The sequence below is a fragment of the Dipodomys spectabilis genome, unplaced genomic scaffold, assembly GCF_019054845.1.
Source record: "Dipodomys spectabilis isolate Male_0828 unplaced genomic scaffold, ASM1905484v1 ptg000157l, whole genome shotgun sequence".
Classification (NCBI taxonomy): Eukaryota; Metazoa; Chordata; class Mammalia; order Rodentia; family Heteromyidae; genus Dipodomys; species Dipodomys spectabilis.
Window position 1 is genome coordinate 21,498,613 of NW_024870834.1, and position 23,982 is coordinate 21,522,594.

The 23,982-nt window shown below is 44.1% G+C and overlaps 1 protein-coding gene across 3 annotated transcripts in view; it reads right to left on the reverse strand.

Annotated features, from left to right (window-relative positions):
* Positions 1–23,982, reverse strand: part of Rgs6 (regulator of G protein signaling 6) — a 507,674-nt gene that overhangs the window by 87,822 nt on the left and 395,870 nt on the right. For all 3 annotated transcript variants that reach the window (XM_042692654.1, XM_042692656.1, XM_042692655.1), the window contains exons 4-8: positions 14,901–14,951; positions 11,162–11,268; positions 10,003–10,054; positions 5,687–5,751; positions 1,317–1,393 (exon numbers count right to left, since the gene is read on the reverse strand). In XM_042692654.1, coding sequence (XP_042548588.1) covers positions 1,317–1,393; positions 5,687–5,751; positions 10,003–10,054; positions 11,162–11,268; positions 14,901–14,951 — 352 coding nt within the window. The remainder of the gene's footprint in view (positions 1–1,316; positions 1,394–5,686; positions 5,752–10,002; positions 10,055–11,161; positions 11,269–14,900; positions 14,952–23,982) is intronic.

Here is a 23,982-nt window from a genome sequence, read left to right on the forward strand (position 1 = left end):
TCTGAGTCCATGAGAACAATTGTTCCTCAGTCCATCTAAATCGTAGCTTCCTTCCTGCTTACTCTCCCATGTGAACCTTCTCCATCCCCAATTGTGTGGCACAGACCCAAGCACTTGGTACCCCCCTCCCTCAGGGGCATCTGGGCACACCAAAGTGACAGTGGAAAACACAACCTCCTGCCATTTCCAACCATGACTATAGCTGTGACCTATTCCCGCCTACTAGCCTGAGACACTCCAGGCAATGAACTGTGTCACCCACAGAAGGTGAATCACTCCTCTGAAGCCCCACAGGGGCTGCTCACATATGAGTGGGACCCAGAAAAAAACAAAGGTGCTTGCATTCTGCTTCTCTGTCCTACTTTTCCTTTCAAGGCTCAAGCTAAGCCAGACATTATCAGTAGTAAGAATAAGGGATTTCCTGACCTCAGCAATTTCATGGCTCAGAACTGAGTGGATCTAGTTGACAACCACGTTTATGTATTAACAGGACACTTATTCCCTGTGCCACATGTTTTCTTAAAGAGGAATTTCCATTATGTATTTAGGAAGAAAAGAATCTCTTCAAACTTGAGCCCCTTTTCATCTCTGATTCTTTGGGGAAGATGGATGACTTAACTTGTTGGTACATTTGGAAGAAGAAATTAGTAAAGGGTCATAGGGTCCTCCCCACCTGGGTCTTCCTGTCCTTAAGACATTTGCTTTGTTTTGTTTTGTTTTTGCATACAGTCATCTGACAGAGGACAGCTCTTTCCTGGTAGAAGAGGTCTACAGATGCCCACCTCTGCCTTGGGAATGTAATTCAGACCTGTGGCCACATATCTAAAGCTGTAATCCAGCTTTAAGTTAATAGACTCTGAATGTCTGACTTCTGCGCCTTATTTTTCAGTTGTTTCTAAACTCTTCCTATACTGGGGTGAAGGGAAGAGAGGTCATTTGTCCTCCCTAAAGCTCAGCATGTTTACTCGTGAAGACACGATCTCCAGCCTCATGGGAAAACCTGGTGGAGTGTTTTCCAATTTCTTAGCACAGAAGAGTAATTGGAACGCTCCAGCAACTGGGTCTACCTTCTAACAAGCAGAGTTCTACATCTGGAAGGAGCCCCCTTGCCTTCTGAAGCAGTGCTTTTGGAATCCTTATAGATTGATATCGTTCAAATGTAAAAATTTATCCATCCCAACCTTCTTTTAACTCTTTATCTCTCAAGCATTGTGTTCCTGGGCTAGCATGTACAAAACTCTTCCTGTAATCCCAACCTCACACCATCTCAAATTCCAGAGCTGTTTCTTCTGGAGGCATCTACTAAGTTCACTTACTTTACTTGTGCTTCTGCTTGCATAAAGATGAATTCCCACTTCCTTGCAAAGGCCCTCTGGAGTCTTGCTAGGTTTTCCTAGTGAGAAATGGAAACCAATAAGAAGACATTAATCACTGTCAGTTAACACAAACACCTATGCTGATTATAAAGCAGTCATCCCTTCTGGTTATTCCAAACAAATAGCAGGACCCCACATTGGAACTGCTAGACACAAACCCAAAGTTGGACTAGTGATGTTCACTTATGTATCCATTAAGTCTGTGGTTCACTTGATTCTTCTCTTCTTGTGTGTTTTATAAGAATACAACCTACACAAGTACATGCCTGTAACTGGGACTTTTTAAGGGAATTGGGGGCATGGGGGGGAGGAAAAGAGAATGTTAGATGGTGAATAATATCTTACACCTGTCAATGAAGATGCCTAAATGAGGACTTCCTGAATAACAGAGGGTGGTGGAGATGGGGGGGACCAAAGAGGGGCTCAATCTGACCAAAATATTCTGTATGTGTGAAATACCAGGAAAAACCCTTTTGAGCAATAACATACCCTAAAAACAAATGAATGACAGGAATATAACACTGGTCCTGTCAGAGTGGGGGTACTAATGGGAAGAGAGGGGGCAAAGGAGGGTGAAAATAATCATAATACCTAAGTATATATATGTGAAAATAGAACATCAGAAGTGACTTGAGATTTGTTTGGGAAGGGAGTAGGAGAAAGAGTGACTGAGAGTGAGTCCACTAGGGTCCTTCATATGTGATATGGATATGTCAAAATGTAACTCCCTTATAAAACTGATTGATGATGCTGGGAAGGTGGCTCAGTGGTAGAGCGCTTGCCTTGCATGCCTGAGGCCCTGGGTTCGATTCCCCAGTATCACATAAGCAAAAAGAAAAAAGCCGGAAGTGGTGCTGTGGCTCAAGTGGTAGAGCGCTAGCCTTGAGCTGAAGAGCTGAGGGACAGCGCCCAGGCCCAGAGTTCAGGCCCAACGACCAGACCCAAAAAAAAAACAACAAAAAAACCCCTAAAACTGATTGATGCAAATAAAAACTGAGAAAAAACCTCACACACAGAACACAACCCACACTGCCCTTCTTATAAAGGCTACAGAAAGTAACAGCTTGTAGTTATTAGGGAAGGAATGGTAGGGCCTCTGCAACCTTTTGGGCATCTCCAAGAGCAACGCAAAGCGCAAGTCTCTCAAAAGACATCTTCTAGCTGGAGCCAGAAGGTTGTAGAGAAGGAGAACCAGGGGACCTGACAGAGAAAGCGGGAAGTGGAGTGTCAGGACTCAAAGTGGACCAAGAGGAGTGTCTATGTTTGGGACGTTTATGAGAGGAAAACCTGCAAACAGAAAGAAAAGTCATCCAGAATAGCTTTCAGAGGAAAAAAAGAAGTGTTTTCTCTAAGTATACGGACTTACTGGGACACTGAGAAGGGGCGCTTGACAGGCCCCCTAATGATCTTCCTAATCCTGATTAATGCAAGGCTGGGGTCTGCGTTACACTACGTATTTTCATAGAACTCATGTCACCACTAATTGATTACCCTCATTAGGAGATTGTTAATATAAAAGGAGCTTCAATCGCAGTACTCTACACCTAGCTCACAGCTATAACCAAGGCTTGGTGTGTAAGTACTTCTAAAACCTGTCCCTTTGACTCTTGCCCTGTTCATGGGAAGCCAGGCTGGTAACTGCTAGATGCCAATCAATTGAGGAGTAGTAAAACGAATGATGACAGTCATTCCACAGAATACTTGGCAGCCATTAAAAATGATAAGGCAGCCTAGTGCTATAGACTTTGGAAAGATTCCCCAAATACATCAGTGTTTGGAAAAAGAAACAACATAATAATATTTATTTGTAAAGAAAAAATATATATGGAGTTAGGGGAGAGAATTGACTTGCTTTTTTCTACTTTGTTGTTTGAATTTTTATTTTCTACCAAGAGAACATGAAATGAGAAAATTTTAATAAAATTTGCACATTTTAAATAATTGAAACAACAAAGTGTTGCTGAAATTTCTAACCATTTTAAGCAGTATTTTAATGTGAAAATCCCCAAGCTTGCTTGCTTTTCCTTTCCTTTCTTTTTCCCTTTCCCTTTCCCTTTTCCTTTCCTCCCTTCCCTCCCTCCCTCCCTCTCTCTCCCTTCCTTCCTCCCTCTCTCTCCCTTCCTTCCTTTCTTCCTTCCTTCCTTCCTTCCTTCCTTCCTCCCTCCCTCCCTCCCTCCCTCTCTCTCTTCCTTTTTGAATATTCTTATTATCTTTAAGTAATTGTACAAAGGAGTTGCCATTCAAAAGTGCTTCTTGGTCAATGTCATCCCTTTCAACGTTCTCACCTGCCCCTCTCAACCTACCCCTATCCTCACTTTTCTTAATTTTTAGGATATTTACAATTTTTTCCATTTTACAGTTTGTGTATACAACACATCTTGATCCGTGCCATCCCTTCAACATCTTTGACCAACCCGTTCTTTATTTTTCTCAATTCTGTAGTATATACAGTGAATCCTCTCTTCTCTTCTCTCTCCCCTCTCCCTGCTTGCTTGCTTCCTCCCTCCCTTCCTTGCTCTTTTATTTCTTCCCTCTCTCTCTTGCTCCCTTTCTTTATCTCTTCTCTCGCTTTCTGGCACTTCCTTCCATAGCTGCTGACCTTCAGCAACTCCTGCACTGGAGGAGTAAGGGAGATGGAAGTGGACAGTACAAAAATTTTAACCAACTTCCCTTATTCTTTGTGACCCATTTAAGGTTCAGTTTGGGAGAAAGATATTTTAAATGATCTGTAAATCTTCACAAATATGTTCTTTGGTTCTGGGCTCTGCCCAATGGGAGCAGACATACCGAGGGAGACTTCTAATTTTTTTTTTTTTTTTTTGTGAGTCCTGGGGTATGAACTCTGGGCTTGGGCTCTGTCCTTGCATTCTTCAGCTCAAGGCGAGCACTCTACCACTTGAGCCACCACTTCCAGTTTTCTAGTGGTTTATTGGAGATAAGAGTCTCATAGACTTTCCTTCCCAGGTGGCTTTGAACCATGATTCTCAGATCTCAGCCTCCTGAGTAGCTTGGATTACAGGCATGAGCCACCAGCGTCCGGCTAACTTTTTATAAGGAGTTATAGCTTATGAAGGAAGATGGAAGAAGGAGGTAAGAAATTCGGGAAAAGAGACTCCACTTGGGACATACATCCTGTCTTATTTTCTGGACTGAATTTTGTCTTCCTCATATTCTGTTTCTATTATCAAGCCCAGAGCAGGCACAAAGATACAATTAAAACCAGGAAATTAGAGACTTTCCTTTTTAGAATAGTGAGGTGAATTTTTAACGCATGAATAGATTCATATAACCATGACCACAAGATGAATACAGAATAGCTCTATCACTTGCAATGCTCCTCTGGGCTATGTTTTTATGGTCACATAAACTATATCCATAACCACAGCCATTGATCTGTTATTCCCTCATGATACCTTTGTATTTATGAGAATTTTGTATAACTGGAATGGCTGGCTCAGGACTGGATTCTTGCACTTAACAACATCCAGTGTGTGTGTGTGTGTGTGTGTGTGTGTGTGTGTATGCATCAACCACTCACTTTTTTTTTACTGCAGAATAGTATTCCACTGCATAGATGAACCATGCCTAGTTTAATCATTCACCTGTCAAAATATATTTGGGTTGATTTTAGCTTTTGTTGAACAGATATAAAGCTATCTCATGTAATAAATGTATGTTGAACTTTACAAGAAATTGTCCCAACTATTTCTCAAAGTAGCTGGACCACTTTGTCATCTTACCAGTAATACAGGAGAGTTGTAGTTGTTCCATGAACATATGATTAAGTATTACTTTAAAAACATTTTTTAGTTATTCTAGAAGATATGTAGGTATGTCTCACTTCAGATTCTTCTTTCCAATGACTAATGGTGTTGAACATCTTTCCATATGCTTGTTTATCATCTTTTTGTTTTCTTTGGTAAAATATATGTTCAAGTCCTTTGTCTATATTTTTCTTTTGAGACAAGATCCTCCTATCCATCCTAGGAGGCCTTAACTCAACAATTCTTTTGCCTTAGCCTCCTAAGGGCTGGCATTTCAGATGTGTGCCCCATGCCTGACTTCCTTTGTGTACTTTTATGTTGAGTTGTTGATTTTTTATTGTTGAGTTTTCAGAGTTATTTATGTAAAGATTCATTTGTATTGTGATGAGAGGAGCTGAAGACAAAGGAGAGGAAACAGAAGAGACTTCCTCTCCTCTGTCTGAAATGGACTGGGGGAGACAAACAGGGGGAAAGCACAACCTTCAATAGCACTGCAGCTATGATTGCTCTTCTCCAAGATCAAGCCTTGGAAATAATTATACTTACAGCTTCATAATCTGCCAGTTCCAGTCTTGCTTTATTCTGCATTGTCCTCTTACAGAGATAGATGGCTGAGAGGAGAAGAGAAATTGCAACTGTATCAAGCCATCAGTGCAGTAGAATCATAAATCCACCATCCATCCATCCATCTATCCATCCATCCATTCATCCATCATTCATCCATCCATCCCTTTTCATTCATCCAGTAGCTCCTCCTGTGTGCTAAGCTCTGTCCTTGGAAGAATACATTTTATCAGTAAAAGTCATGACACTTGACCTCCAGGGATTTCTCTGTAGGTCAGGGTCAGATAAGGACTCTGTCTACCAATCTTGGTAACTTCTCATCTCTCTTGTCACTCTGCTATACATCAAATACGCTCACTCTGTGTGATTATTCCTGTCTGTGACCATGTAACCCACAGGTCCTAAAGCCCCACACTGAATCCTCAGAGAAGGGCTAGGGCCTTTAGGATAGACAATGTGGCTCTTTATGATACTTTCTCTGCTTGTCCTGCTACGCTCTTCTCCTCCCTCACATGGGCATTGCCAGGCCACCAAACTTCTGGTACGTTCTTTTGATTATGTATCCTTTATATGGAAGGGCACTCTCTTCTTTCTTCTGCTCCTGTGTCTATCTAATAAGGTGATACTAATCTCTGAAGACCCAGCTCCATGAGTGGGATCGTTCACACAGCCTCATTCCCTGCACTAGTGTTCCTGTTCACCGAGGCCCTGTGCAGACTACACTGTCCTCTGAGTGAGGTTGAAAGCTCTTTAAGGACAGAGGCTATGTCCTCCACTTTACCATGATCCTGCATCTGGGCCTGTCCTGCCAGGTGGTGGAGAACAGCAGTGGAGAGGGAGCATAGTTTAGGGTTGGCTCTCGGCCAGGCCAAAGAAGGGTTCTTAGCCCTTGATCACTGGGACATTTCTTCCTCAAGCCCAACCTTCATCACCTCTTGCTAAATCTGCTTCTTCAGTGTCTTCCTTCTTGGATATCAAAGAGAATGATCCAAGAAAGAGGAGATGGCTGGCATGAATGATCAACACAATGAAAAAGAGAGAAAGACCCAGAGGAGCTGTACCTCAGCTTAAGGATGCTGAGAGATCTGTAGTCAGCTCCTCACTGGATTCACCAGCTGCCTCCCTTTGCTCAGAAGAATTTCCTGCTGATAGTTCACGTGTCTTTGGAGACTTCCAGCCTGCAGCCCTCTATCTGGGCTAGCCACACATCTACCCCCAGCCTGGGTGCTGAAAAGAGTCAACTGTAGTTGTTCCCAAATCTGTTTATGTCAGGCTCACCTGTTATTTTTAATAATGGGAGGTTCACTAACTGTTGGCATATATATAACAATCCTAGATCTTTGGTTCAACGGAATGGTTTTTCAACTTTGCCATGATGTGAAAACCATATACATGCAGTAGAAATCATCCTTTAAAATTTTAAATCTGGATCTTTTCTTGAGCAACTGATATGTGGCCTGAGTCTTTTGTGGTTTAGGGCAGCTCCCTGTCAGCCTCCTGATTCACGAGGGCAAACACCAGACTCTACAGTGTGCCAGGATGCTGAGCTTCTATGTTTGGTAGGTTTGTATATTCCACTTAGGATAGTCTCCGTGTACCCTGGCATGGCTAGGATGTGAGTGCACCATAGCTGAGTGGCATCAGTGAACTGAATGGGAAAAGAGAGTTGTTCTTATGAGGGCTCCATTGAACCATCTGGAGTACTAAGGCAGTTGCTGATGCTGGGATCAGGGTGGCAGCAGTGACTCCTTATCCCAAGCTCACTGTGGGTCAGTCACAACTTCCAAGATTTGTCAAATATCCCCGTAACTCAGCACTGCATGGAAGATCTATGAGGCAGGTTCCGTTATTCCCCCATCTTACAGATGAGGGGAATTATTTTCAAATTATTCCTCCTTATTGGGGATCTACAATGGCTCCCCCAAACTGAGTCTGTTCTCATTATCTACTGACAATCAGCAATTTCTGAGCACCCATTCTCTTCTTGCCCCATCATGCTACCTCTTGCAGCCTTCCAAGCTTGCTGGCCTGGCAAGATCATGATGTGGCCACATCTGGGACATAGCAATGGACACAGAGTAGGTTAATCAGTAAATATTTGTGAAATGAATGTCAATCCCAATGGCCTCATACTCGTTTGGCCGGCTCATTCATGGCTGGTGTTCTACTACTTAACCCATACCTCCAGTCCACTTTTTTGCTGATTATTTTTTAGATGGAGTCATGTGGGTTTTTCTGCCCAGGCTTGTTTTGAACCTTGATCCTCCATCTCAGCCTATTAAGTAACCATGATGGTAGGCATGAGCCATTAGTCCCTGACTAGCTATTCTGGTTTCTTAGCTTCATTTTCATGTTATTTCTGGTGCAAGGATCACCACAGTGATAATCATATTTCACTACTTCAGTAGTAACAATACAAGGCCGATAGCAACCATACCCTAAACAACAGTAATACCAGCCATTACCATGATGCAGGTAAGAACATCCACCTGGTGTAACTGTTGCCACCATAGAGATAAACACCACCCACCACGAGTGTGGACTCCTTACCACGTGACACCTACCGACCAAACAACCCTAGGAGACAAGTAAACAAACTGCTCTAATTTCAATCTGGTTCTGTGGCACAGTAAGGTTAGGGGAACTTGCCATGATCGCACAGTTTGTGTTGCTGGCGATCCTGGCCCTCTGTGTCTAATTTTCTCTCAGAAAACACATTTCTTAAATTAAACTGTTTCAGAAATTTGAAGACATGTATATCCTGCATCTTGACTTCTCTACCAGATCTGAAGACAAAAATTCAAGATCACTTGAGAAGCTGTCAATTGTACCCTTGTTTATGCTGCCCACTGAGATTCTGAAGTGGAGAAAACCAGTAGAGGAAGGCAAGCAATTCTCTTGTGTGTGTGTGTGTGTGTGTGTGTGTGTGTGTGTGTGTGTGTGTGGTATCAGATGGGATAGAGACATTTTTTTAGCTTTACTTGAGCCTAGGTCTCTGGGCCCAGCCTCCTCCCACCTTCTCCACAGCCTGGAACAACACTGGACTTTGCATTCACAAGGGCACATGCTGTCACAAAGAACTGAGCGGTAATGATTCAAACACCAACTTGGGCCCCTCTGGGCTGTCTTTCAGTCCTAAAGGTCTTGTTTTATGACTGGTCTGGACACAGCTTGGCTCTCCGCCGGAGGCTCAGAATGGGACCCACTTCATCAGAGGCCACACACAGCAGAACAGGCAACCTGAGGGCTTTGCCCCTCACACATCTCCCAGACTCAAACACTAACCAGCAAACCTTGCTGGCTTCCCTCTCAAGACTGCATACAGTGGCTCCTTCCCCTAAAATGCACGAGTCAAAGCTGTGTCTTTCAGACAGGCTTCCTGGACCCCACCAGCCATACACCTTCCCATTACTCCACCAAGCAGCCACCAGTTTCTAGTTCCACAGTGCCTGGGTGACTTGAGTGCCCCAGTCCACACGAGACTGCCACCTCAGTGGCAGGAACTCATGCAAAGGGACAGGAACTACTGCTGTGACCTTCAGGCACGTTATACAGGTGATCAGGAAAGAAATGGGCAAGAGAGCTGTGTGGATCTAAGTTCAAATTCTGCTACTTCCAGGGAATGTCTGTTGACCTCTTCTAATAAAGAACCAGGATAATTGGTAAGCATTTACCCAGAAGCAGTTTGTCTCAGGTATGTGCCACGCACCGGAATATCTAAGAATGTACAAGGTGACCAGCCCTGCCTTCTCTGGGCTTACGGTCAACTGGGAACTTCAGAGAAATGGGACTGAGAGGGGATGTGGTATGTTTGGGCCTTAAGTATAGGACTGATAGTATTTCTTCAGACAATTGCCTCATGGACGTATTAACCCGCTTTCTATCTGCGAGGAAATATCTGTATACTCATTTTCAGTCTGCTTTTCTTTCTTCATCACTTCCCACCATCAAACATACCAATGAGTTCTTAGTTTTAACAAGTATGTGAGAATAGAAGGAGCCAGGAGAAATGGCAAGTTGATCCAGCCAGCCCTGAAACTCTATCCCTAGGTCACAAGTGTTGGCATGGGATCCCAGGTCTCCAGGCTCCATAGAAAGAATTTTGCTTCCCCTTGCCCTTCTGTCTTTCAAGAACTGCATCTTTCAGTGCACTCCACCTTTCAGTGCCTGGGGCAGGGAGTCTATTCCAGAGCACTAAGCAGGGCGAAGGCCCTTCTTTCTGTGTTATCCAACATCAAACCTTATCTTCTGCACTCCCCAGAGGAACAAGGCCGTGTGGCCAAGGCTCTGATTCTCACCATAGTCAGTGTTTTCAGGTTCCCAGCAGTTTGAAGGCCAGAAATAAGGAGCCTGTGGAAAAGTGACAAAGCACAAGATGTCAGGATCTAGAGGCACCCATCCTCCCCTCCCCTCCTCCCAGCAAGGCCCTGCCCAATGGCAGCCTCTCCCCACCCCCCATCTCTGGTGGTCCACTCTATACCCAGTTCTCTCCTGTTCTTAAATGCAGCTGAGACCCGTCAGCATGTTAATCTAGGTGTTGAGAAATGATATCCAAGGCAAGCAATTTTTTTTTTTAAAAAAGAGTGACATTTAATTTACAGGGCAAACATTTCTTATCCTAAAATAAAGTCTGGCTTGATGTCAGGCTTGGCACAGATTCCTGGGACATCGCTGGGTTCTCTTCCTTGCCCACCTTTTAGCCTATTTGAAGAAACCCCTTCTCAACCTTTTTTAGTTTAGACTTTTCTAAGTGCCACATTCATTCTCTGGGCACCTCAGTTTTCTCATCTGTACAATGGGTGTCATGTAACCTTCCAGAAGTTCATTCTTCGAAATAGATGAGGAAATATGTGCAGAACGTCTGCTATGAGCTGAATGTGCTTGCCCTAATTTATATGCTGAAATCTTCACACACACACACACACACACACACACACACACACACACACACACCTCCCAGGGTGATGGTATTAGGAGATGGGACATGGGAGAGGTGATCAGATGGGTGGGATATGAAAGAAGCCTGGAAGATATCCCTTGTTCCTACCATTCTCTGAGGACCTAGCTAGAAGGCACCATATAAGGAAGAGAGAGAGAAAACCCTCACCAGACACTGAATCTTTCAGCCCCTTGATCTTGGCCTTCCCTGCTTCTGGAACTGTGAGAAATGAATTTCCGGTATTTCTAAGCACTGTAGTTTATGATATTCAGTGACAATAGCCCCAAAGGGCTTAGCTAGTACCCTCTCAAATAGTAGGCCCCCAGTGAAGGTACTCTGTTACTAGTTAAGTAGGCCAATCCAACAGGCCAGATCCAAGTGTCTTTGTGTTTCTTGGTACTGGTGAGGGTGAATCTTGCTCCCTTAGGAACTCTTGGTCATTGTAGGTGCTTCTCATCTGAGATAAAATGATGGAGAATGGAAAAAGATTGCTCATGGAGAAGAGCCAGCAGGCCTACCTGGAAGCGGTAAAAGGTACCATCGTCCTTCATGGTGAGAACATGGTCAGAGATGGGAAAGATGTAGCCCTGGGCAGCTATGAGGCTTCCCAGGTGTATTGCTTCAACTGCAGAGACAGAAGGAGGTGCAGAGCAGATTATTCAGGTGTGACCTACTTGGGAGAGCTGAGGGGGCAACTAGAAGCCAAGGGTCACCATCCCCAAGTGACTCTGTTAATGATAGTACTGAACTTGCCCCTAGTGGAGGATTGGGAGGAGAGAGGAGATGGCCGGGGAGACCATCCTGTATTTGGGCCTCCTCTGAGGATCTGACAGTATTTAGCTTCCCAACTCTTCAAGGCCTTCCAGAAGCAAGCCAGATCTAGTTTCATGGTTAGGAGCACGGGCTTTGGCATAGATGAACTAGCGTATAATGAGGTGAGATATTTCACATAAAGCATTCAGCCCTGTCGGGTACAGGGCAAACACTCAATAAGCACTGGCAGTTCTGATTCATCGATTTCGCTTCATCATGTTGGATTGTCCTCAGTCAGGATGAGCATGCAGCCTCCTTGTCCAGAGAGACTTTGGACTTGGGTCGTACCCCTGATCTGACAGTGGCCTTAAGCAAGTAGGGCAAAACTTCACTTTCTCAGAAAACTGAAGCGAGGACAATGAGGTGAGTGGTGACATTAGCGGGATCAATCTGACAGAAGTGTGACTATTTTCTCCACAATCAGCTCGTGGCTTTGTTACCAGACAGACGTAAATTCACACTGGTAGCTAAAGATTTATGTTTATCCTGAACAGAGAGAAAAGAGAAAAACCTAAATGCTTCTGCCACACATTGTTTTAGACATGGAACTTGACATAGTCAGGAACTCTCCAACAGTGACTAATTTCACAAGCTTTTACTCTTTAGTGATTTGTTTTGGCTTTCCTTGTAAACTTTGTCACATGGTTGAATCTAATCCTAGGACTCACTATTCTCCTTTGGAAGAAGTGTGTACTCCGGGAGTAGGCAATGTCAGAGTGAGTGGAGTTTTGTTTCATCCACTTAATGAGGACCCTTTTGCTTTTTAAATTCTATGTATGTGTCCCCTGAGGCCCCATAGATGTCAAAAGCTATAGATCCTCAAGATCTTATACAAAATGGTGCACTATTTGTTTAATCAGCTATGCATCTCTTCTTGTCTATGTTAAATCATCTATACATTACTTGTAATATCTGATACAATGGAGATGTTATATGCAAATAGTTGTTATTCTGTGTTGCTGAGGGAATAATGACAAAAATCTACAGAGGTTCCTAAAGATGAATATTTTTTCTTGAATATTTTCAGTCCAAGGTTGGTTGAATCCAAGAATACAACCCCACAGATACACAAGGCCAACTGTATGCTTCAAGAACCATGGGTCAAAGAGCGCCAAGAGTGGTTGTCTATACCTTTAATCTAAGCACTTGAGAGGATGAGGCAGTGGGATGGTGAGCTGAGGCCAGCCTGGGCTGCATAGGGAGAATTTGCCTAAATAAATTGAAACAACAACAACCCCCATCACCCCCCCCCCCCCACCAAAAAACCCAGTCTAGTCCAGCAAGAAGGGAAGTTTCATTGTTTGCAGGTACTCCCAATCTCAGGGGTAAAAGAGCAAGATGCAATAAGAAGGGGACTTCGTTTTACCAACACTGGAGCTAAAACGCCTACTCTGTCCTTTGAGAAAAAGATTTTTCTTAAAAATGTGACAGGTGGAAAGAAAAAGAAACAGAGGGAAGGGAGGGAGGGAAGAAGGGAGGGATAAAGTCAGGAAGGAAGGAAGAGAAAGGGAGGGAGGGAAGAAGAAAGGGAGGGAGGAAGAAAGGAAGGGAAGGAGGAAGGGAGGGAAGGAGGAAGGGAGGGAAGGAGGTAGGGAGGAAGGGAGGAAGGTAGTAAGCCAAAGAAGTGCTTTATACAGTAAAAGTAGCATTCACTAATAGCACATGGATAATTAGCTTTACTTATCTACAATTTTCATTTTTTTCTCCTAGTTATACTGTGAGGGAGGAGGAAGGGAGGAGGAAGGAAGGAAGGAAGGGAGGAAGGGAGGAAGGAAGGGAGGAAGGGAGGAAGGAAGGGAGGAAGGGAGATTGGATATGCTTGATTTTCCCTGGCTTTCGTCTGCCTCATCTCTGCCCTGCATTCTCTGCTGGAGAATTGGTATGACTTCTCATCAGCTACTTCTCAGAAGCCTAAGTGGTTCCCACACCTTGATATCCTCCCAAGGGCTAATGCCTACTCTAATGCGTAGGGTAGACCATTATAGACATGACTGTCTCCATTCTGAAACTTTTACAAGAGCTTCTCATGCCAGGACCAGAGGGTTCTCACCTATAACTAGCTAAGTTAGGGGCTTCTTTTCCTCCCTATCCTTCTCTTCCTTCATCTCCTCTAGAAACACATAGTCTTAGAACCCTACTACCTTCCTTTAGCATCCTAATCAAAGGAACATTGGCTTCACGTAAATGGAACTAAACTGGCCGATGCTCATGTAGACTGGGTGTCACAGTGGATCATGAGTCCAGGATGCATGAGGGAAACATACAGCCAAATGGGTTTAGGTTCTATCTCTTAGATGAATTAGCATTTATAGGTTCTTCTTGGTACTAAGAACTTGACTAGAGTTAAGATTTTGTGTGTGTGTGTGTGTGTGTGTGTGTGTGTGTGTGTGTGTGTGTGTGTTGTGCTAGTTATCAATGTGGGCTAGCATTGTTTCTCTGAATGACCTGCTTTTCAGAGTCTCAGAGTTCTGGCAAGTACATTTAATTGAATTATAAATTCCAGCATCCAATAGTCAAGAATAGATTAGCAACATCATTTAAAACACTAGAAAGCCTGAAGAGACATCCCACTCCCAATAAGGTCCACAACTCAAGGTCAGATGTCTAGGGGAGGCTCTTGGAAAAGAAACCCTCAGAAAACATGGTAGATAGGGACCACTTAATTTGAAGTAAATAGTTCTAATCACTCCCAACAGCCATCAAGAACACCAAAGCAGATTCATACTAGTGGATCTTTATAAATGTGACCTTCAGTGATCAAGAACACCCTAGTGAGCCAAAGAAGTGCTTTATACATTCAAAGTAGCATTCACTAATAGCACATGGATAATTAGCTTTACTTATCTACAATTTTCATTTTTTCCTCCTAGTTATACTGTGAAAACACATTTTTCTGTTTACTTTCTGGTGGGAGGACAGATTTGCAAAGTGTCTTACTAGTCAGAGTTTTGTTGTTGTTTTTCTTAGTAGAATTTGTCTAATTGAAATGCACAATTAGAGCTGGGGAAAAAAAAAAGAAAAACCTCCATCATTCCTTCACTTCTTGCAGAAGCAGAAAACAGAAGGAGTCTTTGCAAATAATTAAACATCTTAATTGTGGATCAGGCAATCTAATTTTAAGAGCTGGCTCTAGAAGGCTGCTCAGCGACAGGCTACAACTTATCTTTAATTGCCTGCCGCTAACGAGAATTCATCTCATTTCGCACGCTATTGTATTGAGCTCTTTGGCATTCTAAATAGTTGCTCATTTCCTCAAAGGGTGATTTAAATATGAAGATAGATATTTGGGGAAGAAAATAAATTAATTTTTATTTTGTAAATAGGGTGATGCCACATCTTGGGAGTCCACACTGCAGCATCCAGTTTTCAAGACAGAAGGACAGCTTGATTTAGACGTTGGCATTAAAACCAGGGGAGGTAAAGGTAGGGTCAAAGGTCAATTACCTGGGTCCTCAATGGAGAGGTTCTTCATAAGCCACTGTACAACATCAGTACCTGCAATGACAAAACAGTGTCTACTGAAGACCTTGTGGGTGCTTAACCCCGGGGCTTAGCTAAGAGAACCCTATTTCCCATCAGTACACAGCCTGAGAGCTGCGGGATAGTAAGAGTTTTCCATTGTAATCAATCCTTTCTATCTACTGGTATTTTCTATCATTACTATTATATCCTTTTCCCCCAAAACTCATTTTGGTGACTCAGGTTATAGCCACATTTCTGGGGGGCAGCTTAAGGAAACTTCCTGGGAATACAGATTTCAATGAGTTCCCCAAGGCAGGCCAGATGAAGCTCTGCGTTATCCTCTTCCTCCTCCTCCTCTTCCTCCTCTTACCTCCTAATCCTCATCATCCTCATCCTCATCCTCACCATTATTTTATCATTGCTTTCTTCAGCTTCCTGCCTTTCCTGACAAGGTTCTTGCAAGGCTGTCCCATTTCTTCTAGCTTGGGCCTACCCTGGATCAATGTACCCCTGAATCTGTGTCAGACACTTCTCTCTATCCTGCAAAACTTCCTTTGTCTACTCCTGGGTCTAAGCTTGATCACAGTTCCTGGCTCCTCTGCTGTTGGGTATGGACTGAGTTCTGTCAATGGGGTGTGAGCAGAAATGGCCTAGCCAGTGGCTCTCCACGTTCCACCCACCCTTGCCTTCCCCATCTTTGAGTAGAGAGGACTCTGGGAATCTGGGGTATTGATCAGAGCCATAATAGGGAAGGAGCCGTGGCTCCAACTATGATGTTCCCACTGAGTTTATCCCACTGAAGGATAAACTTGGTTGTGGTAATCCCCTGAAATTTGAGAGTTATCTATTGAGGCACATAGTGCTACCTTAACTAATATCTAAAATCATAAGAGTCAATAGAATTTCAAAACTTATTTACTTCAACCCAATTTGATACTCATCTCATCTAAACACTTGGACAAGAGATTCAGAAGAGCCCCAGTATCTTGGAACTCCCAAGACTCTACCGGTAAAGCAACCTGTTCCAGTTTTCTCTTAACAAAAGGTTATACTTCTCATTTGGCTTTAGTTTTGCCTTTTGATAATAGAAGAGCAGACCTAAACACAGACACAACCACTTTGGGAGAGCAGTCCTTCAGATACGGCCTGGAGTTCTTCACCATTTTCATCATGGTTCACTGCATGAACATGCGCCCTTTTGCTTGTTTCCTTTTGAAAACAGGGTACTTGGAACCCATGTTTTAACAGTGAAAAGTCCAACTTCCTGGAAGGTTTCTGAACACTGGTCAATTTCACCTTCCAGTAATGCCCAGCCTTGAAAGAGGCTGTCCCCTCAAGTGGAGTGCTTGATGGAGAACTGTCTCACAGGGGTGGCATTCTCAGACTTCTGCATCCTGCTGTACGTGTGGGGCCTTAGTGGGAGGTAGAGTATGCTCTGCTCCATCCACTCCTGGGCTGGGTTCTCAGATGGATGACTGGAGACCATCAGAGAATTTTAAGCAACAGTGCCCTTTCCCTACAAGTCAAGTTTCTTAGAAATCTAACCAATGGCCAAGGAACCAGTATAGGCTGGAGGGCCTAGACATTCCATTTCTGTCTGGCTGTGTGTGTGTGTGTGTGTGTGTGTGTGTGTGCGTGTGTGAAGGCACTGCCCAGTAAGGCTGCCCATACCCCATCTCACTCTTCCTGAGCTCCCATCCCCTCAGTTCAGCCTTCAGCATTTCTTTACATTTCAACCTCAAAAAACAGGACTTCTAAGCTTCTTCCAGCCCTGGCTCCCAGATGGCATCTATCAGCTAAACTTTGGGTCAAAAAAATACTTCCATTTATTCATATTCTTTGAGAGAGAGAAAAAAAGAGAGAGTGTGTTGATTTCCTCCAAATTACACAAGTTCAACATTTGTCCTAGGAAATGTCGAACAATGCAGAAATCAAACAAGAACTATAATCCCACAAGAACTATAATCCCACATTGGGGACTGGGGGTGTGTGTGTTGGGGGGGATGGTGGTGGCGGGGGGGGGGGGGGGAAACTGTAACCTGGTTTTTTTTTTTCCTCAAAAGAAAAATAGTTCTTTTCTGTGGGTTGCCTGGAAACTGCAAGGTTTCCAGCCTCACTCCAGCCCTCCCCAGGGCCCGAGGATTATCTTTCTGCTGAGCTTGCTCAACCATTATTTATCACCTGCCAAGATTGATTACTCACCCTGGGACAATGACAGCCCTTCCTTTCCCCTGTTAATTACTGTCATCATTAATATCCATGTCACTAATTAGTATTCATTCACACTGAAACTCCTTCCTTGCTATCATATCCGCTCCCGACCCCAGCCGCAGCACCATTGTCTAGGGATTTTGCCCCCTTTTGGTTTGTAGGGCTCAGTCTGTGGTCTAATTGTTCTCCCCTGTCCACCAACCCTGGAGAGCTAAAAAAAAAATCATGTTTAAGCACTTTTCTTGTAAAGAGGGAAACGCACCAAAGCCCCTTCTCCCCCCTAGCACATGGGAAGCACTGAGCTGGGTTTCTGGAGCCTGGTGCAGCCATTGTGACCGGGGCTGGTATGATTGTGCCCAGGGCCAGGTGAGGTCTGAGACACTGCTCCCAACTGTCCTGGTCCCTCACGCTCAATCTGCTATGGCATCACCCTACCACTGCTCCTCACACACTGTGGGCACTGTTAGGTGGACGGTAACAAGCGCAACGAACTTCTTGCTGTCATGGGTGTGTGTAATTTCAGGCCTCCTTTGATTGACCGGGGAGTAACCACCTTCCAGTATCTGGCAGGAAGTAGACCACTGTGCCTTCAAACCTCAGGACACTCAAGGAATTGAAACCTGACGTATATCATGCCCTTACCGAGACTCCAGTTACCACCTGGTCGAAGCAGGCAAGAGGCGTCCAAAGAGAGACTTGCATTTTTTTTTTTTTAAATTTTATTTTATTTTATTTGAGAACATACTCTACAGAGGGGTTACAATTACATGGGCAGGATAATGCATACATTTCTTACCAAGCATTGCAGCCTCCTCCTTTGTTTACCCTTCACCTCCCTTCCCAGCCTCCCCCCTCCCTCCCACCCAATCATACCCCCCCTTCCCCCCCCCCCACCGACATTGTAAAGCTGGTTTTGACATGACTTTTTGTACTTCTCATTGTTGCAACAGGTCCACCTGAATCCTTAAACGACTTGTTTGTCCCCATCTCCTCCACATGTTATACTGACATCAAATATAGTGAAAGCGGGGGTTACACTGTGGGGGAGGGACATACAAAGCAACAAAGAAATAATCTTATAAATGCGTTAGAAACACATGCATGAAAGAAACAAAAACATTAAAATACATATTTGAGGTTTCGTTTTCCTAACATCACATTATCTGACTTTTTCCGCTTGACTCATACCTATACTAGATATTGCAAATAAGGGAAACCATGGGACCTATGTTTCTTTGGGCCTGGCTTACTTCACTTAATATAATTTTTTCCAAGCCTTTCCATTTCCTAACAAATGGGGAAATGTCATTCTTTCTGATGGAGGCATAGAATTCCATTGTGTATATATACCACATCTTCTTGATCCATTCATCTACTGAGGGGCATCTGGGTTGGTTCCATGTCTTAGCTATGGTAAATAATGCTGCAATAAACATAGTTGTGCTGGTAGCTTTAGTGTGGCCTTGTTTGTGATCATTTGGGTAAATGCCCAAAAGTGGGATTGCTGGGTCATTGGGGAGCTCTATGTGGAGTCTTTTGAGGAACCTCCATACTGCTTTCCAAAGTGGTTGAACAAGTTTACATTCCCACCAACAATGAAGTAAGGTTCCTTTCTGTCCACATCCCCTCCAGCATCTGTTGTTGTTAGAGTTCTTGATTTTTGCTGTTCTAACTGGAGTGAGGTGATATCTCAATGTTGTTTTGATTTGCATTTCTTTTATGGCTAGGGATGTTGAACATTTCTTCATGTGTCTATTGGCCATCCTTCTTTCTTCTTCAGAGAAGCTTCTCTTTAAGTCTTTCGCCCACTTACTTATTGGGCAGTTGTTTCTTTGAGGATTTGTTGTTGGGTGGTTTAATTTTTTGAGTTCCAAGTATATTTTAGATATGAGACCCTTGTCCGTTGTATGGCTAGTAAAGATCTTCTCCCAGTCCGTGGGCTTTCTATTGATCTTGCTAGCTATGTCATTTGCCCTGCAGAAGCTCTGCAACCTTATACAATCCCATTTGTCCAGCCTTTCTTTGATTTGTTGTGTTTCCGGGAGACTTGCATTTTTTTCCTTCCATTTTTCCTGCCCTCCATCTCTACCCTCCCCGCCTCGCCCGCCAACATTCTTTACTTCTACAAAGTACCTGAAGCAGATTCATTTCCCGTTCCATATAGAAACCAGTGCTGACCCTCTGTCACCACTGTTGGGTGGGATCCTACCTCAGAGCAGCTGCCTTGTTGGGGACTTAAGATGAGATATGCCATAACAACCACACCGGTGCAGGAGAGTCACCTCTATCCCCACAGGGCCCCCAAACACATTGTCTGAAAGTTGCTCATCTCTTAATGTGTTCCCAGAGTATCCACAACACACACCAGAGCATCCCTTCGCCGCATGCAGGTGTCACTAGTGCGTTTGAGTACATGGAGTCCATTGATGGCAGCCATGCGCTGCATTTTCTGTGTGTACTTCAATGATGCCTTCCGCAGATAAACAGGTATTGGGATCAATCCCAATGTCCTCTAACAGGGAGCTGAGTAAATAAAATTATGGCTTATTCGTGTAATGTTTATTGAACACATCGTATATTAAATTAAAAAGCACACTGGAAACAGCATATATTGTAAAATGACACTTTTACAATAGAGAAAATGTGTGATGTCCATACATACACACACATATCTATATGTGTGTATATAGATATGTGTATATATACATATGCATGCCATATGTATGCAGAAACCAAGAAGAAAATCTTCTTGAAATACATTTAAATTGTTAACTTTATGTTACCTTGGGCCAAAGAGAGACTTCCAATTCTGAGCAATTTCTATTCTTTACATCTCTACAACAGGCTTCAGAATAATCCTACTATAATGATAATATGATATAATGTAGATTATTATCTCTATTGAGTAGATGTGTGGATGTAGGACTTTTTAAAAAGGTATTTCTTTTATGCCTTAGTTAAAAAATTAAAAATGTAACAATAGTGCTGGGGTTATGGCTCAATGGTAAGGCTCTATGCCGAGCTCAAGGCCCTTAGTTTGGTTCCTAGTACTGCAAATGAATGAATACACGAACAATGAGCTCTTAGAGAAAGCCTAGCTTAAGAGGACATTGTTTTTGGGATTCAAGAATAGGCATACCACATATCTAGCAGGAAGAAGGAACTATATGAGGCGGAGAGAGTGTGGGACTTCCTTGCAAAGGCCTAGCAAATACAATGTTTCTTACCGGGCATATGAAGCAAGAAGGTACCGTGATCAGAAAGCTAGAGACTTAGCTGGGCATCGGTGGTTCCTGCCTGTAATCCTAGCTAATCAGGAGGCTAAAATTTGAGGATCATGCTTGGAAGCCAGCCTGGGCAGGAAAGTCCATGATACCCTCTTATCTCCAATTGATCATCAAAAGGCCGAAAGTGTAGTTGTGACCTATGTGGTAGAGTTCCAGCCTTGAGTGTAAAAGCTAAGGGACAGAGTCCAGGCCCTGGGCTAGCACAGCACTGGCTCATATACACACAAAAATGATAGGTGAAGACTTGACTGTGACTCATGGTATGTCCCTTCTAAACTGCAGAGCCCTGCGAAGATCCCTACATGCCCACCCTCCCCAATATCTATTTCCTTATGTCAACTGTGGGGGAAATGCCACAAGTTTGGATACACAAATCCCTCTTCATAACCCCTGGCTCATGGTTTCCCTGGCTCATAGTTTCACAGGCCCACACCTGCCCTATGCCTTCAGTTCCTCACAGGGAAAGAGAACAATAATAATAGGACCTGTCAACATGGCTATGAAGGTTAAAGGAACTTCCATGTGTGCAAAGTGAGTGCAGTGTCTGGCACCAGAAGAAACACTAATGTACATTAGCTATTAGTAGAGTTGATGTTTCATTGACCTTGTATTGGAGCCAAGCATCTAATCGAGTCCTCTGCCCAGCTGAGAGACGGCAGCAGCGTGAATGGCAGCTTGCAGGATTCACCTGCCTTTACATTTTAGGCCCCAAAGAGTGTCTTTTGATACTGATGGTCAGCTTGTTGGACAGGAGGCAAAGGAAGGAGCCTAGCAAGGTTCTCAAAGGGCCTGGGGCCTCTGCCTGGCAGCTTTTCTGACTCTTCTCCTTTAGATATACACTTCCCAGAAGTGAGGGCAGAAAGCCAGACAGGAGCACTCACTCCAGTGTCATGGACTCTGCGTAGTTCTGGTTTCTGATGCGCTGGTCCTGGCCCATCCCTTCATCCTCATCTCCTTCCCCGCTCCACTTCTGTTATGTGGATCAGCTTTCTACCATCCCATCCCCTCAAGTCATATTCTCCCCTTCACCCTTAACTTGTACTTCTCTACTCTGCTCCTGTACATCCTTTACCCCCAAACTTCCTTTGGACAGCTTCCAATGCTCTCAGGCTTGGCCAAGGTCCCCTGGGGTTCTACTTTCAGAGAAAGTTTCTTTCCTTTGGGAACACTCATCCCAGCTTGGAATTCCATAGCCACCCCTTGATCACATGTGTCTGTCTCTCTGGGTTCCTTTGCCAGAGCTGCATCACCGGACCTCAAGTGGGGAGGCTCTCATGGCTTCCGTGCCTGGATGTCTGTTGTCACGATGTCAGGAGAGCTGGTGAGGAAGCTGGTGAGCTTCTGATGGTCTTCTTGCAAGAACGTCCTTGATCTACAGAAATATCACCCTGATTCCTGCCTTCCTCTTAAAATGGTATTTCTCCTCTGTGTGCATCTCTCTGAACAAGTTTTCCCTTTCTTTTCCTTCTTTTTTTGTGTGGTAGTATTACAGTTTGAACTCAGTGCTTCATAGTTGCTAGGTTGGTGCTATACCACACCTTCAGCCATGTTTCTCACTGTTGTTTTTCTGTGTGTGTGTGTGTGTGTGTGTGTGTGTGTGTGTGTGTGTGTGTGTGTGTGTGTGTGTGTTGAGTATGGGGCTTGAACTCAAGGCCTGGGTGCAGTCCCTGAGCTTTTTTTGCCCAAGGGTATCAGTCTACCACTATGAGCCACAGCTCCACTTCCAATTTTCTGATGGTTAATTGGAGATGAGTCTCACGGACTTTCTTGCCCCACCTGGCTTTGAACTTAGATCCTCAGATCTCAGCCTCCTGAATAGCTAAGATTATAGGCATAAGCCACTGGTGCCTGGCTCAAGTGCCACTTTTCAAAGGGCAATGAATCATTCTGGATTAGACCCACCCCAAATACCTTTCCTTAACTACTCACACCTACAATGACTTTATTTCCAAATAAAGTCATGTTCTGAGGTTCTGGAACTTAGGACCTCGACATGAATTTTGAGGAGGGTACTACTCAACCCTTATCACCCAAATAGGAACTGGGGCATGGAGGGAACACTTGGCACAGAAGTGGGGATTAATGAATGCTTATGCATCAATATTTGTATTCCAAAACATACCATATAACACATAATCACCAACCGCACACCTTAGACAGGCATTTTACAAGCACAGTTTTAAAAGAAAAGTTTAGGGCTTTTCATCCACTGAAATACTGTTTTCCCCTCTCACAAAAAAAGAGAGAAAGAATCCATCTTTTCTTATAAAAAGAAAGGAGAAGCACAGAAACAGTGGGACAAAGGGTGAACCCATTCAGCAACGATAGTCACTAGATATTATGTTGGAAATGAACTTTACAACTTGGTGGGATGGGAGACAGGAGGAGAAAAACTGGGAGAGAATGAGGGAGGGGGTGACACTGTTCAAAAGCAAACGTACTCATTACCTGACATATAACTGTAACCCCTCTGTACATCACCTTTACAATAAAATTTTTTAAAAAGGAAATCTCAACAGAATAACATTAAAAAAAATGTTAGATCCGGGCACTGGCTCATGCTTGTAATCCTAGCTACTTAGGAGGCAGAGATCTGAGGATAGTGGTTCAAAGCCAGCCATGAAGAAAAGTATATGAGACTCTTGCATCCAATTAGCCACCAAAAAGCTGCAAGTGGAGTTGTGGCTCAAGTGGCAGAGCACTAGCCTTGAACAAAAAGCTCAGAGACAGAACCCAGACACTGAGTTCAAGCCTCACTACTGCTACCACCAAAAAAAAAAAAAGTTAGGTAGCAAATTTAACAATGAACATTGCTTTTCCTTAGTAAACACCAGAAGCAGACAGCAGAGATGAAGGTCGAAAAGCAACAGTCTTCAACCTTCACCTCCAAGCTGGAAGGCGCTGGCCCTCACTTCTCACCTATAGGTAAGCATCCACTCACACAGGCCATTCTGACCTGCTCTGAACAGGTTACCAGTCACACTGACTATGGACCACTGGGTGATACCCATGGTGCCAGCACCATGTTTTGGAGGTCTGGTTTCCAGGAACCTGTGACACCTGCCCCGCACTGCCTTCCCTCCCTTCCCCCCCACCAACCACCCAGAGCCCACGCAGCAGGAAAGACAATGGGCTGAGGGAAGCCGTGGAAAGGCTCTCCCCTCCTCCCCCAGCTCCACCAGCCCTACCCGGCCCCTTGACTCCCCATTCCCTGCAATTTAAAGCTTCCTGGTGCATTATGAAAAATAATAGGGGCAGGAGACCTGGCGAGGTTATTACCAACTCATAAATCAAGCAGGAGGCTCCGAGGGCTGTGGTGGTGTCTGAGATGGGCTCCCGGGTTTGTTATCTCGCCCGAGCCCCTACCATTGATTCATAACCTCATAACCCTCCCGCGCCTGAATCTCAAGTCTTATATCTAATTGTCAGCAGCTGAGTACATGATTTGCAAGAGGATGCGGGCACCGGCAGACGTGGGGGTGGGGGAGAGATTAGTTTTGTCAATCAAAAGCATCCAGGACCAGGCAGTAAGCACCCGGGATTTAGCTCAACAATCAGCTTATTAA